The sequence below is a fragment of the Urtica dioica genome, chromosome 4 (genome assembly GCF_054948205.1).
Source record: "Urtica dioica subsp. dioica isolate 48M chromosome 4, U.dioica_male_clone48M_v1_H2, whole genome shotgun sequence".
NCBI lineage: Eukaryota > Viridiplantae > Streptophyta > Magnoliopsida > Rosales > Urticaceae > Urtica > Urtica dioica.
This window is the reverse complement of record NC_142759.1, coordinates 15,895,973-15,911,266: the sequence shown is the minus strand read 5'-3', so window position 1 is coordinate 15,911,266 and position 15,294 is coordinate 15,895,973. Positions and strand designations below refer to the sequence as shown.

At 33.1% G+C, this 15,294-nt stretch overlaps 2 protein-coding genes across 4 annotated transcripts; both read left to right on the top strand.

Annotated features, from left to right (window-relative positions):
• The first annotated feature begins 5,274 nt into the window (after positions 1–5,274).
• Positions 5,275–13,810, top strand: LOC149400817 (uncharacterized). 3 transcript variants are annotated; one of them, XM_089613647.1, is made up of 6 exons: positions 5,275–6,102; positions 6,194–6,845; positions 7,454–7,562; positions 7,888–7,947; positions 8,178–8,288; positions 13,292–13,810. In XM_089613647.1, the coding sequence occupies exons 3-6, from the start codon at positions 7,478–7,480 to the stop codon at positions 13,750–13,752; spliced, it is 717 nt and encodes a 238-aa protein (XP_089469773.1). In that variant the 5' UTR covers positions 5,275–6,102; positions 6,194–6,845; positions 7,454–7,477; the 3' UTR covers positions 13,753–13,810. The 3 variants fall into 3 exon arrangements, with proteins under 3 accessions (XP_089469773.1, XP_089469775.1, XP_089469774.1); XM_089613649.1 differs by having other exon boundaries at positions 5,818–6,102; positions 8,178–8,259; XM_089613648.1 differs by lacking the exon at positions 13,292–13,810 and adding an exon at positions 8,334–8,671 and having other exon boundaries at positions 5,823–6,102.
• LOC149400818 (uncharacterized protein C3F10.06c-like) lies at positions 5,396–7,361 on the top strand. The gene is made up of 5 exons (XM_089610516.1): positions 5,396–5,632; positions 5,945–6,036; positions 6,134–6,224; positions 6,383–6,845; positions 7,306–7,361. The coding sequence occupies exons 1-5, from the start codon at positions 5,396–5,398 to the stop codon at positions 7,359–7,361; spliced, it is 939 nt and encodes a 312-aa protein (XP_089466642.1).
• Positions 13,811–15,294: the final 1,484 nt, after the last annotated feature.

Sequence of the window (15,294 nt, the reverse complement as noted above, 5' to 3'; positions counted from 1 at the left end):
CGAGATGGACTTCGGCGTCGGGGGCGGAACGGCGGAGGACGGCGGTGGACGGCGACGAGCTTCGGAGAGACAAATCTGAGGAGAGATAGAGAGACGTGAGGAGAGAGAAATGTGAGGAGAGAGAGACATGAGGAGAGAGCGACTTACCGGAGCTTCGGGATGGCGGAGAACGGCGGAGGACAGAGGTTCGTCGGAGGAGAATCGGTTTTTTTGGGAGAAATGGGAGGAAATGGGGGAAACTGATATGCGACCTGGTATTTAAAGACATTTATCGACGATTAAATCGTCACTAAATGGTTAAATTTCGTAGCTAAATGAACTTACATTTTCAGTTCATGATAACCAGGCATTTAGCGGCGATTTAATCGTCGCTAATAGTTTTTTACACATTTAGCGACGATAAAATCGTCGCTAAATCATTTCGTTTAAATTAATTTGGGGGGATTTTTCCTTCTTTAAATTTCGTTAAAATTCGAAATTAATTCGATATTAATTCCAAACTATTAGCGACGATAATATCGTCGCTAATTGTTTTCCCGCGAACTTAGCGACGAATAGAAATAATTAGCGACGAAAATATCGTCGCTAATTATCTTTGCCGCCAAACTTTAGAAGTTTTGGCACCAAATAATTAGCGAGGATAAATTCGTCGCTAAAAAGGTGATTAGCGACGATAAATTAGCGACGATTAAGTCGTCGCTAATACTTCCATAGCTAAATGTCATATTTCTAGTAGTGCATTTCCATATATATATATATATATATATATATATATATATATATATATATATATATACCACACACACACGCATGTATGTTCCGAATTTCTGAATGACATGTGACAGAGAAATTAAACAGTAAGAATACATATGAAGGTTATTGTCTTGTTTATCTTTTTTCTCTTTTTTTTCCTCGTTATTAATAGACCCGTAGCCAAGATAATTCATTACTCAACCACTTTGCAATACTATATAAATATTATCGTGTATACTTTTGTTTAGTATACCTTTAATCATTCATGAATGCTTACAAATTACAATCAAGACAAATTAATGTAGATATGATGATGAGTAACATGTGTTGAAGACTCGTCTACTTACCTCCGAGAAAAATACATCATAAGTTGACATTTCAACTTTATAGTTCGTGAAAACATATTGAAGTCTTTTTGAGACTTGAAATATTTATTGTACTGCCTTTTTTTTCAACTACTAATTACAATGGCTGAAATTAACATACAAGCATCCTTTACTTTTACCATTTTTTTTTTTTTTTTGCTTTTGATAAACCATAACTAATGATAAGTATAAGGAAACTAGTTTGTCACACATTGAATAAAATATTACGGACAAGCGAATCAATCATATGGTTAATTTGAAAATTCCCACAACTCACCAACTATAAATAAAATAAAAACTGAAAATAAGACAGAGATAGTGATTTTGAGATTGACCTGAAGAAAAGTTTGGCTAATAAAGGTCAGAGGGGTCGGTTTGTGGGCCCCAGAAAGGCCAAGACCCTCCGTTAGGAGTCCTTATACGAACAAAACTCTTTTAAGTCGTTTTAGGCTTTTCACTGTGTCTAATGAAAGCGACTTCTAGTGGTTAATTTAAAGTTTTTGGTCTGTAATGCCTTCTAGTGGTGTGGGCCCCAACTGAAGGCCCACTAATGGCCCTTTTGCTTCCTCTACCCATAAAGTAAAATATTTCCTCAAAGATACCGACTTTTAACAACTTTAATTCTAATTACTTTTTTTTTTTTAATATAAACCAATCTTTTTTTTTTTTTTGATAAATAATATAAACTAATCTTCAAAATAGCCCTGGCCACATGTAAATAAAATCAACATCGGTCCTACAGATGTAATAATTTCTTCCTCTTTTTTTCCTTGTTTTTTTTTAATATTTTTTTTCCTAGGAGCCAAATATGTATGCGGACATCAGCTTCACGTCACCATTGACATCATCTATTTGAGGCATATTAAAATAGAATGAAAATAAAAAACCTGAAACATTCATGCTTCTCATACAAGTGAAGTTTGTTGAAAAGACAGTGCATTGAAAAGTAAAATACAACTGTCATGTAGTACATATGTATTTATTTTTTTTGCTCGCATTTGTGTACTTTATGTATGTTATAGACTTATAGGGTTTGGTTCGTAAGAAATAAGAATTATAACTACTAATAATATTGGGATTCGATAAGTAATCATATTTACGGATGCGTGTGTAATAGTCAAGCGTTGCTTTTATTAAGATTAATAGTGCAAGGTAATTAGCGAGAAGTGTAATAAGATCGATCATGTTGATACTTATCACGACAATCATACAGATAATAGTTAATTTAAATCATATTTAAATCTTAGACGAATTTGGTGTTTTTTTGTCGATTGATTCAGTTGATGATTTAGTGAGATGTCATCTCAGTTCTCACAGCGTAATAGGGCATTGGACCATGAAATACGCATCCATTAAAATACATAATTATTTATCAAAACGTCATCAAACGAACGACTTAAACAATCATTATTCTGAATACGTTAAAAAAAAATAATTAAAAAAAATAGGTAGGGAAAAAAAAAACCGTAGGACCATTTATCAAACCCTAAGTCTAGTAGTAAGGATAACTTTTAGTATACCTTTCAACCATCACATGATCAAAAAATCGGAAAAGTAAAAAATATAACAAAAAAATAATTACACATATTAGAATATATTCACACCTCAACTAAAACACAAACAAAAGTGAAATTTTGAAATGATTGAGCCTTAGAATTGCGGTTGACCACAATATGCTCGGTAGTTGATAAAAATTGTGCATGTGTGTGTGTTTTTTCAGCCTTTCACTCCTATTGAATGTGTTTCTTTCTTTTTTCCGTACTACAAAATGTAACAAAATTGAATCCTATTGGTATTTTTTTTTTTTTCATATAATAGAAAGTAAACAAACCTATGGTGATTTGAAATTTCATTTGTTCTAAAACCTAACAAAACCAACCTCTTTCACACGTGCTTATTTTTGTTAGTAACAAAACATACAGCAATCCTTAATCACATGTTTACCTAATCAATGCCAAAGTCGTAACCAATGACTCAATTTTACACTGTACATTTAATCAATCATTCCATCTGAAGAGTTTTGTTTGTTAATTGCAAATTCAAAATAGCATTCGATCAATCTGAAATATTTGAAATGTTTTTCACAATTTTATGAAAAAGATATTTCACTGGAAAAATAAACAAATTAGCAATCTTTAATGAATACGAAAAAAATTGTGTTTATATCACTACTAGAAAAATGATTTTCTGCTGCGGTAAAAATGTATATTGAAAATGTTTTTGGCACTAACAAAAACACCGCAAATCTAAGCGCCTATAAAAAAATATTGCGGCGTTTATAAAAATAATTATTTAATACAATTGTTTTTTGTTTTAAATTTAATAGTAATAACATGCTACGGTGAATATCTATAGTTTGCCACCATTTAACAGCTTCCTATGTAAAGAGTAAAGATAATAAGTGTAAACATAATATGGCTATGCAAGGTGAGAAATATATCATGCTTATTTAACTTAGTTTTTCATTACGATAAAGATAAATAAATACAGCTTGAAATTATTTTAATTTCATGCCTCTATTAAATATAAGATGAGATAGACATATGGCCTTTTTTTTATTTATTGCATCAAATACATGACTAAGATCTCGTATATTTCTAGCTTAATTATCTAATCATTAAGAAAGTACGTAGCTCGATTAAGACCACGCCTCATTAGGGAGAAAATTAGACATGATTTGAGCTATATAGTTTAATTGTAATTTTAATTAAGAGTTCTATTATTTAAAAATAAATAATTGTTTAAACATTGACACTATTAGCTTCTACAGTAACAAAGAAATGGCATATTGTATATATTTTATTGTATTTTATACATTTAAAGAAATCTTTATAACATATCAATATAGTCTTTTTCAAACCATATTCTATTTTCATTAACATTCGTATGAAGAACATACCCATCTCTGCACTTTGGACCTAAATGCTCATTGTCCAATAGTCAAGTGCACAGTGCCCATAGTCCAGTGTTTAGACACTATGCACAGTCCGAACAAGATACTTAAGAAAGGAAAACCAACCGTCATAAAGATACAATTCGTCAAACAGATGGTGAACAGAAAAATAGAACTTACGCAAGCGATAAATTAAGTCTCAAAAACAACACTTCACGAGGACTAGGTTAAGGATCAGAGGTTTTCTCCGACCATTTCTTTCTACTTTCTTACCGCAGCTCAGATATGGAAGACCAAATCTTATGAATTTGGGCCTTGAAGACCTAAATCTCAATGCGGGCTATACGAAATGTCCAAATTCATATATTGGGTCTCGTCAACTTACTTGACTCCATAAAATCTCAAAGATATTGCTTAGGACATCGGTTTGAAACAAACTATAAGATATTGTCCGTCTTTCTCAATATCCATTTGAAATTCTAATTTTTATATAAAAAAATAATCACCAATAATGGTAGCTATGTGATATATAGCAATTTTCTTTTTCATTTTACGAAATCATAAGTGTTGACGTGAGAAATCATCTCAAACTAATCTTTGGTATTTATTGAAAAATCACATAAATTAGACTATTTCACGTGTTTGAATTGTTATTTAAGACCAAATTTATTTAAAAACTAGGAATGATATACATGTGGTAGTTTTGAATTATTGTGCATTTACAACAAGAGAGGATACACTGATATTTTATCCACATTGTTAGTTGCAACAAATACTTGAAAAACTATTATAAATACTATTTAATTAGTTTTAAGACAAATTAGTGATAAAAATGATATTGTATTATAAAATGATATAATTAATTTTTTTTATTGTATTGATGAAAAATTACTACTAAATATTTTTATTATAAAATGATATAGTTAATGTTTAAATAGTTTTAAGAAAAATTACTAAAAAAAATATTTGTATCACAAATGATATAATCAATGTTGAATTAGTTTTAAGAAAAAAAATCTTTTTCGTAATGATGAGGAGAGGAATGTTTTTTCCTTTGGATTTTTTTTTTTTAATTAAATATAAATGATATCATTACAGCCATTAACTCTTTATAAAGCGGTGATTTTTTTTTTTTTTTTCATTTTTTTTAGATGTTTTGTAGTATTGATTATAACTGTCGTTTTAAGTCACGGACGACAAACATAGTCTTAGCTTCTGAGGATAACAATTAATGTCATTTTTTTAATTTATATAACGCGCCGTTTTTTATGCAAATTTCCCGGCGAACAAATATCTTTCTCCCACCTGTCTCTCCCCGAGCAAATCCCTAAGACCGGCCATGGAAGACGACGCGAAGCTGAGCATTTAAAGAGCCTCAAGGACCATGAGGCGAAAAGACAATAGCCTGTACAACGCGCTCGTGTCAATCTACAACGAGTCGGTCTTCGTCGGCGAGATCTCCCAGCTATGGCCGGACCTCCCTCTGCTCGCGAACCTCCGATGCGGGCTCTGGTACTCTTCCAAATTCCATTCGACCTGTTACTTCAAGTCCTCCGATGGCCACACAAAAAATCTCTCCTTCAACACCTCTCGCCTCAATCTTCACGTCGCTCACTCGCCGGTAAATTTTCTTTCTCCCGATTCGGATTGATCTGAGATCTTATGCCAAAATCAGTTACTCGGTTGTTAAGTTACAGTGCTAACAGATTTCCTAAGTGACTCTAAGCTATACTAACATACACACAAGTGTAGGCTAACATCTATGTTATTCCAATAATCAGGAATTCAATGTGTATATTAGTGTAATTTTTTCACTTTCATGTATTTCGTTGTTGTATTGTTAATGAGATACACAATTGAAAGTATCGAATGTGGATTGTCGTAATTTAGTTTTATTTTGTAATTTTATTTTTAATTGTGGTTGAATGGGTAGGATAGAATGGGGGTTGTTTTATATTGGACTCCACAAGGAGAGGGAAGAGATTTCCGGATAGCATGTCAAAAACCATACCCATTTGGACTTGTGTTTTGAATCGATCTATTCGCAACCATTTGAGCAAAATGAATGATGTTTCAGTGTCCAGTAATGTGGTGAGCAAAATGAATGAATTATCTTCTGTAGTCTTTCGGTTTTCAGAGCTTTAGTCGTCTTGATTTCCGTTTACATCTTAAAAAATCTCAGGATGAGAGAGAGGTCTCTGCTGATTGGGACTGTTCGTTGCACCTTCCTCTTTGGGTTTCCAAGACAGAGAAGGCTTCGATCGAGAGGCGCTTAGAGGAATGGACGGCGGAATTATAAGAAAGCGGCACCGATATCGCCTCTATCGCGTCGTGCTTGAGAACACTGTTACGCCCTCTGTGGATATCACAGAGATCGGTGATCTGGCTGAACAAAGTGCCCGACCACGATTTGTGGGATTTCACGCCAGTCATTCTCGTCAACGCGTCGTTGTCGACTGGGTTGACTCAGATAAGAGCCAGCTCGGAACACAGCTGGAATTATATTTCCGGCGCCGGTGACGACGAAGAAAGCTGGTCTCGGGGCTTGTCTCCTTCTCTGTTCTGGAGCCATGTTTACGATCTCGTGAGCTCGGGCCCGGATTCGTGTAACCGAAAGGTCGCCAAGATAGTTGAGAAGGATAGAGTGTACCGCGCTCCTCAAATCATCATCAAGTCCTCGAAATCGGTGGCCGGTTCAGTTAATCGTTTGGGTCAAGAATCTCTGTTGTCGTGGAATATCTTGAATTCTGAAAATGATTCAAGTTGTTACGAACAAGGTCGTGCTATATCTTGGATTGGAGAAACTAATCTGGCAGTAAGCACACCTCAAGCAGGTAAGCTGAAGAAAAATATCGTAATATTATACGTAATTAGGAGGTGATCTTTTCGTAGGCTGTTAATTTATACTGAATAGAACGCTCGGAATTTATTAGGATTTGAACCCTTAATTATGTGCAACTGATATGACATCTCATAAAAAAAAAAAATTTAGATCTGTTTCTTTCATGACAATGTAAAGGAAAATGGTCCAGCAGTTTAGAATACAAAAATATTGAGTCACACCTTGGCCAGGGATTTTATTTTTTTCCCATTTTGAATTTGAAGTTTGAATGATAGAATTGAAACGTCCATATTCCCAAATCCATGTGTATGAAATTTCTCTTGATGAAAGAATAGTGTACATTTCCCCAATTCAGTACACATAGTGGTCCACTTACTTTATGCAGCTACAGATTTGTCAAATGTCGATTACATATTGAATTGTGATAAGGGCTCTGTTAATGTCTCTTCCAGATGCTGAAGCATATTTGCATCTTCCTATGCTGTTAAATTACGAAATAAGTTACTAGAGTTTTAAATAGTTGACCCTCGTGCTCTATCTTCATTTTTTTTCCTTTATTTAATCTACTTGTTTTTTTTTTTGTACTGTGACTGTCTTCAGACATCCAAATTTGATCGCTTTTCGATGTCAAACAATCTTCCTTCTGCTGTGCACTCTGCAAAATCGGCTCTGAGCAAAGGAAAGAAACTTCAAATCTGTTGCGACAATGGTAGGGCTACTAAAGCTCGCTTTTCTTTTCTTCTTAATTAACAAGTGGATTTTCATACGGAAATAGGACATTTCACGAAGCCATGTGCTTGATTCCAATAACTCTCTAATTTTCTTTCTATTACAAATACAATACTTATGTGATTTCACGCACATTGCCATTTTTACCAGCCATGAAATTATCTTTTAATTTTCTTTGCTATCAAAGGTTGTCAGATTTTACGGTAACCGCGTAACTGTATTTGGTTGTGAGATTGAGCGAAAAGTTTTATAATGATCCAATTCATCAATTGGCACCTGAAAAATTGATTTGCTTATTTTTCCAGGGGAAGACATCGGTATATGCATCTGTTTGGCCATTCTTATATCTCTGTTCGACGACAAAGGTACCTCATTTTATTGCTGACCTTTCCTTTGCTTTTCTGGGCTCTAACATTCGATACGTAGAGCTGTGGGAGGGGTTTTAGTTGCCATAAAGTTTAAATCTTGCCTCATTATAATTATCACGTAATTAGATGCCAAAAAGTTGGGAAGTTTTGTTGAACATGGAGCAGCCAATCTTCTTAGCTCTCTTGCATACTCTTTGTGTTCTAAGCTTGTTTCTAACGTAATCAAGGAACCTTTGATGGCGGAAAGTTCTTCGGCGAGAGTCAAATTACAAAAGGCGATATGAGGAGAAGATTGATCGTCATTTGTAGGTATGCAGTGAATGCCCGGCCATCTAGAGGTAACCTCAAGCAGGTTTTTAGTTTTCTTAGCGGTGTAAGAGCAGATTAGAATGAGATGATTCAATAGGGTGCTCTCTGAACTAGTGCTCCTTCAATTCCCCGACATTTTCCTCTGAAGGATTGGATGAGTTCAGATAATATACAAACTATTACTTGGAGGTCCTATAAGATTAGTCGGAGATTAAATGAACCCAGAAACGTCTGTCCATAATTTTTTTAATAAGACGTGTAGAAGTTATTAGAGAATATTTAGTTTTTATTATCATTTAGTTTTCCATAAGTATTATGAGTATTTTCTCTTTTATTGATTATTGTTTTTATTATTTTCTATTCAGTCATTTTCTTAAAACACATTTACTATTTAATCCTTCTAATGGTACTATAAATACTACCAGAATCTTTCATAAATAATATTTTTTTCTAATTATTACAAATTCCTATAAAAAAAATCTAGCTGTTACCAAATGTTATATAATTAGTTTATTTAAGCAATATGTAATTAAAAATAAAATAAAAAACTTATAAACCTTTGTTAAATTGAAGTCTAAATGTTTCAAATGACCAATTTAATGTAAATATTTTGTTGCATATAATTTCCAGCTAAAGAAAAAATAAATATAATAATATTTTTTTCTAATTATTATATTCTCCTAGAAAAAAAAAAATCTGGCTGTTATCCAAATGTTATATGGTTCGTTTATTTTTAAGCAAATATGCAATTGGAATTTTTTTATTTTCTTTCCGGTTTAGCAAAGGCTTGTGAAGGTCCCGATTATTATGCGATAAATAGAGAAATTTCATTTTCTAGACCCAAAAGTTATGGAAATATCTCAATTAGACCCGTTAGTTAAAAAAATATCCAAAATTGGACTTTTGTACCAATTTTGGACGAAAATACCCTTAATTCAAAATAAACTTTCTCTCCATCTCTTTCATTCTCACTCTCACTTTCTCTCCATACCAAAGAACACCAAATCCGACGAGTTCCAACGCCCACCACACCAAATCCGACCGAAACCACCATAAATCCGACCTCCACCAAAGTTTCAAGCTCTCTCAAACTTCCATACCTCAAAATGACAAAAAAAAAGTTAGTTTTTTTTATGGTTTAATTAGTGTAGGATTGATAGGATACAAGATTTGAGTGGTTATTAGTTATTTTAGATTTATTTGAATGAGATTTGGAGGTGAATTTTTTTTTTTTTTTTTAAATCTGGGAATTTCCGATGGATTCCGACGGGATCCGATGAATTCCGACACGTTCCGACGAGTTCCGATGGATTTCGACACGTTCCGACGAGTTTGAATTTTTTTTTTAATAATTTAAGATAAATAGAAAGAGTTTTTTTTATTTATTTTTTATTTATGAACAAAATATACTAATAAAGTATACTAATATTTAGTTGTTTTTACTAATTAATGATTAGTTTTTTTTTCTAATTATGAACAACATAATTAGTTGTTTTTTTTTTCTAATTAATAATTAGTTTTTTTTATTATGAACAACATTACTAATAATTATTTGTTTTTTGTAATTATAAACAACATACTAATAATTAGTTTTTTTTTAATTATGAACAACATAATTATTTTTTTTTCCTAATTAATGATTAGTTGTTTTTTTTTATTATGAACAACATACTAATAAGTAGAGAATGAATTTTGTTTAGTAGTGTTATATGGGCTTTTAAGGGTATTTTTTTTCAAAATTGGTATAAAAGTTTAATTTTGGATATTTTTTAATTTGCGGGTCTAATTGAGATATTTTCATAACTTTTGGATCTAGAAATTGAAATTTCTCGATAAATAAATGAAAGGAGTAGTTGAATTGTTAAAGGGATTGTATTAGGCCAGGGAGACGTGTATTAAAGCTAGAGAATTGATGGGCAGAGCGTTTCCTTTTGTAATTTTCCACATGATTGGGTCCCACATCGAAAGTTAATAAAGTAAAGTAAAGGGTTTATTAATTGGAGCGCTTAATTAGGCAATTGCCCATAAGGGCGTGGTTGGTATTCGAATTGGTAAAGGCGTGTGTGGCCCTTCTGAACCGTCGGGTTGATAAGACAATATGGGCCGACTAAGTTTCGGTCCATATCACCTCACCGCCAAATGGGATACGTACAACCATTTTTGCGATAATGAAATATAAAAAGAGATAAGCTTGATTAGGTATGATGAAGTAAGTTTTCAAATATAATTTATTTTTTATTTTGATTTAGGCAAATGTGGATATTTTATTTTAGTTTTGGACTTTTTGGCCTCACCTTAATACGACACCAGAGAAAATCTTGCGAGAGTTTCGTAAGAGGCAGAGCCAAGAATCAAATATGAAGGGGCCTGCGGTCAAACGAGAAAAGAGGAAATATTTAAAAATAAAAATTAATTAGAATAATTGTAATTAGGACAGTGTAATAATGCAGTCATTTGCAAAAATAATTTTTCAATTTAACTAAAATTTGGTTAGTTTTACTAAATGAAATAATAAGAGCACAAAGTCTCATTTTATAGTACATTTTTTTATTTTATTTTAACACTACTACAAACGCAGTCCTTAAAAAATGAATTTTTTTAGATTAGAAACTACAATCGTCACTTCTACAAGTTTACCGCCCTTTTATAACTGAAATGTCGCTTCCAAAACTTAGGTAATTTTAAATCTTATTCCTTCTTTGACTTTTCCGAAAATTTCAAACTCTTGACCACTTCTAATCCCCCCACCCTGAGCTCTATCAACCAATCCGACGAATCTCTCTCTCTCTCTCTCTCTCGCATTGGAAACTCCGCTCGATCACCACGTTTCGCCGCAACATCCCGAGGTCTGTGAACCACTCTGGCCACGGTCATGATCCTCTCCGATTATAAGTTTACTTCTCTCCCTCTTCATATTATCTTAAATTCGGTTTCCCTTTTTTCTTATCTCGGTCACCACTCCGCACCACCACCATCATCTCGCCACTCCGACCGTCCCTTCCTCCGAACCACCACCCTCATCCCGCCACTCCGACCCTTCCCTCTGACCGCACCACAACCACTCCGATTGCACCGCCACCAACACAACCCTCCTCGAACCACCACCCGACCCACCAAACTTGCTACCTCCAGATCTAGAACCTACTGCCAGATCCCTACACTCGCTGCTCGGACCAGCAAACCCGCAAAATAGACGAGTTTTTAGAAGCAAACCCGCTGTAATCTAGAAGCGACAAATGTCTCTTTTAGAAAATTAAACGCGGGTTTTTTGAAGCATCTTTTGTCACTTGTAAAGCCATTTTAGAAGTGATATTTGAGTTTTATAAAGCGACTATCGTCGATTCTAAAGCTTTTTTTTTTCCTAGTGAAAATCATTAAAAAAAAATTACCAAATGTATTGACCAATATGTCAGTAAATCGTGAAAGAAAAATTCCAATTTTTTTGAAAATATATTGGGGGTCTTAGTGTTACCATTAAGTGGAAATTATATTTAGGGTTTTAGGTTTATTGGAGTTCTTGGGTTTTAGATTTCGAATATGGAAAAAAATAGAAATAATAGTTAATTATTAGGATTCAAAGCTGTTGTGAATGAACTTATTTTGATTATTAACAGTGTTGTATGTTTTATTTCGAAAAATTTAATTTCTTGTAGTACAGTCAAAAGCATGTGTTGTGTAGTTAAAGTTTTACGGGTTTTTCTATTTTGGGTAATCAAATGAAAATTCGAAATGAAAAATTGATTCTTGAGTTTAGTTGTTATGAACGATTTCAATTATGAAAATATTTGGAAATAATATGTTTTAAAGAGATTCATGAAGCTGTTTCCTATTTAGTGATTGATGGTATTTGAGATTTATGGTGTTAATATACTCTGAAATATGTAAATTATTATTTGAGTCAACGAATTAAAAAAATGGTAACCGACTACTACTTATAGGGACAGTACGTGGCCAACAAAATGGACGTGTTTGGCACAAATTATTTAAGCCAGTTTTTGTTGGTAGAAAAAGCTTAATTGTTTTTATGTGTTTGGTAAAACAGCTTGTATAAAAATCTTCAAAATCGATTTTAGAATTCCTATGTGAGTTTCAAAAGCTATGATTCCTAGCTTTTGGTAAAATCATTTATCTATTTCGATAGACAATTACTATAATATCCTCATAATTTTGTGAATATCCCGAAATTACTCCTAAAATCTCTCTAACAAACCTGTAACCGAGTATAGAACCAGTCGCAAAAACCCAGTCACAAAGTAGAAGACGTAAACAAATATTCCTAAAATTTCTCAACAAAAATGTAAACAAAACATTAAGTGTATAAATAATTTGAATTCACATCTGAGTTTCTAAAACAAATCAAACCTATACAACTCATTTGGCTCTCGAAAATGCAGAGTTTCTAAAAAAAAAAATCAAACTTGAACAACGCATTTGAAGCGGCTCTCTCTCCTAATCACGCTCTGAATATTTATTTGGGGAAGAACCTGAAAAATCAAAATCAAGGTTAGTCTTTTTGTTTATGTTTCTAAATAAACTCAATAGACATTTACTAATCCTAGAAACGATGTTTTCTAGCATATGTAGAGTGGATTTAAAGAACAATTATGAGGTATAAAGCTCACCAGAAGATCTATCTAAATCTCTCACACCATATCGTTGTATTACTAACAGCTTAATTGGTCAAATAATTTTATTGCAAATCTTGGAATAAGAAAAGCTTTTAAGCGCTGTCATGAAACCAGACAAACCAGTGAGTTATGCTGACATGAAAGAGAAAGGATAAAAGCCCAGCATATTGAACAAGAAAGAATACCCTGAAACCCAAATCTCAAAACCTCCAATAAAAATACCCTGAAACCGACATGTTAACCAACTCATTACCCCGTTGTCCCCTGAAAACGAAATCACGAATCGAAGAAAGAGAAGAATAAAATTAAGAGAAACCCAGAAGACCTTAACTGGTTGTTTTTTTATAGCTTTGTCTTGTATACAGATTAAACTAAATCATTATATTCAACTTGATATGTCGTAGGAAAGTATTATCTGGTAGACGCTGGCTATCCTAGTTTGCTTGGATATCTTGGTTCGTATAAAGGTCAAATATACCATCTGGATCATTTTCGTGCGAGAAGAACACAATCTACTACAAGCAAAGAAATCTTCAATCGCGCGCATTCTTCTCTGAGAAGCGTCATCGAGCGGAGCTTTGGAGTGTGGAAAAAAATATGGAGAATCCTGAATGTCATGCTGAGTTATCCATTCAAAAATCAAGTAAAAATAGTTATCGCAACTATGTCACTGCATAACTATATTCGAATGCATACAAGACAAGAGATTGATTTTGAAATATTCGATGAGACAGAGGGCGATGCCGAAGGGGATGCAAACGACACAACTGAAGATCAAGATGAAGATTGTCAGACTTCTTCGAGTAGTATGGACCAATTACAAGATGAGATTGCTGCAAGTTTAGTAGAAACGATGAATCTATAGTTTAAATTTTTGTTAATAATTTAAAAACTTTATATTAAAAATAAAATAAATTTTTACAATCCATATTTATCTAATTTGTAATTATAATTCATATATATGCATATAAATAATCATATTAATAATTATTATTTAATTTTTAAGAACATGTCTATTTTAGTCTTTTTACTATAATATATTTATTTTACCAAACGCTAAATCAGCTTTTGTTACCAGCAACAGCTGTTTTTTAAACAGTTTACCAAACACCTGTCAGTTAAAAAAAAACAGTTTTTTTCAAAAACTGTTTCTAAAAACATTTTTTTTTAAAACAAAGCTATGTCAAACGGTGCCAATATTACTTAATTTATTGTCAAATATAACTACTACAAAATATGAACTGTGTGGCTTTTTAAATTTTATGTAATTATCGGTAAACAATGCTTTTAAAAGAATTTTGTAACCACACAATATGTTAAAGGACACAATTGGAAATTTATTCTATTGATTTTTCTTTTAATAATCAAGAATTCCATTAGATAGAAGTGATTACATCACTAATGCAGACTTTGAAAGTCCCAATACAAAGATACACATGATCTCGGACTGAATCGAACCCATCGATATGAACATCATAAATCTCAAATATATTGATTCACATGCCAAGTTTTCAAACGTTGATTATATTGAAATTGTGATATTTAATATGACCTGATTTGTTAGAAAATTATTTTTTTTAATATCACAACGTCATCTAATGCACGACTTAAATAATCATTATTTTGAACATGTCAAAAAAGGAATAATTAAAAAAATATATATAGGTAGGGAAAAAGACCGTAGGACCATTTATTAATCCCTAAGTCTAGTGGCAAGGATAACTTTTAGTTTTTTTTTCGACCATCACAATAAAAAAAATAGGTTAAGTAAAAAATATAACAAAAAAATAACACAAATTAAAATATAGGATAAATTACACTCATACCCCTGAACTCGGAGGCCGGTAACAACTCACCCCCTGAACTCGAAATTTCCACAAAAACTACTCTGATCTTTCAATTTTTTTGAATTGCGCCCCTTCCGTCTATTATTTTCAGTTACCATCCATGACAAACCCACGTTTTCGACACGTGACCCATTAGCGAGGGGTATATTTGGTATTCTCTCATGTTATGAATTAAGGATAATTTAAATGATTAATTTTTTGTGTCGTTTTTTTTTCATATTGGAATTGTTATGAGGGTTGAATCAATCTCTCTCCGAAACCCATCTTCAAGACCCGAATCCCGACGACGGTCGTCGGAAGCAGAGCCAAAGACTGAATCAGATGCTCATCGGAGTCCCGCGCCGCAGAGTCGGTGGCGGTGAAGCTGAGCAGAGAAGTGGCAAAGAGGAGAGCCGTTTTGGCGCAGAGCCGCGAGGCCGTGGAGAAGAGCCGGGACATCCTCTTCGGAGAGCTCTGTCTTTACCTTTCCATGGAGACCAACGAGGTCAGCACTAAGTGGAAAGTTATGGAAGAAGAGGAAAAATGGGTTTTGGTCAGAGGGTTTGTTTCTGATTGGGCTC

Coding starts and splice junctions, on each gene's coding strand:
- LOC149400818 (XM_089610516.1), top strand. CDS start 5,396: ATGAGGCGAAAAGACAATAGCCTGTACAACGCGCTCGTGTCAATCTAC. Junction 6,037..6,133: donor CCATACCCATTTGGACTTGT/GTTTTGAATCGA, acceptor TATCTTCTGTAG/TCTTTCGGTTTTCAGAGCTT. Junction 6,225..6,382: donor GGTCTCTGCTGATTGGGACT/GTTCGTTGCACC, acceptor TGGATATCACAG/AGATCGGTGATCTGGCTGAA.
- LOC149400817 (XM_089613647.1), top strand. CDS start 7,478: ATGTCAAACAATCTTCCTTCTGCTGTGCACTCTGCAAAATCGGCTCTG. Junction 7,948..8,177: donor ATCTCTGTTCGACGACAAAG/GTACCTCATTTT, acceptor AACGTAATCAAG/GAACCTTTGATGGCGGAAAG. Junction 8,289..13,291: donor GAATGCCCGGCCATCTAGAG/GTAACCTCAAGC, acceptor GATATGTCGTAG/GAAAGTATTATCTGGTAGAC.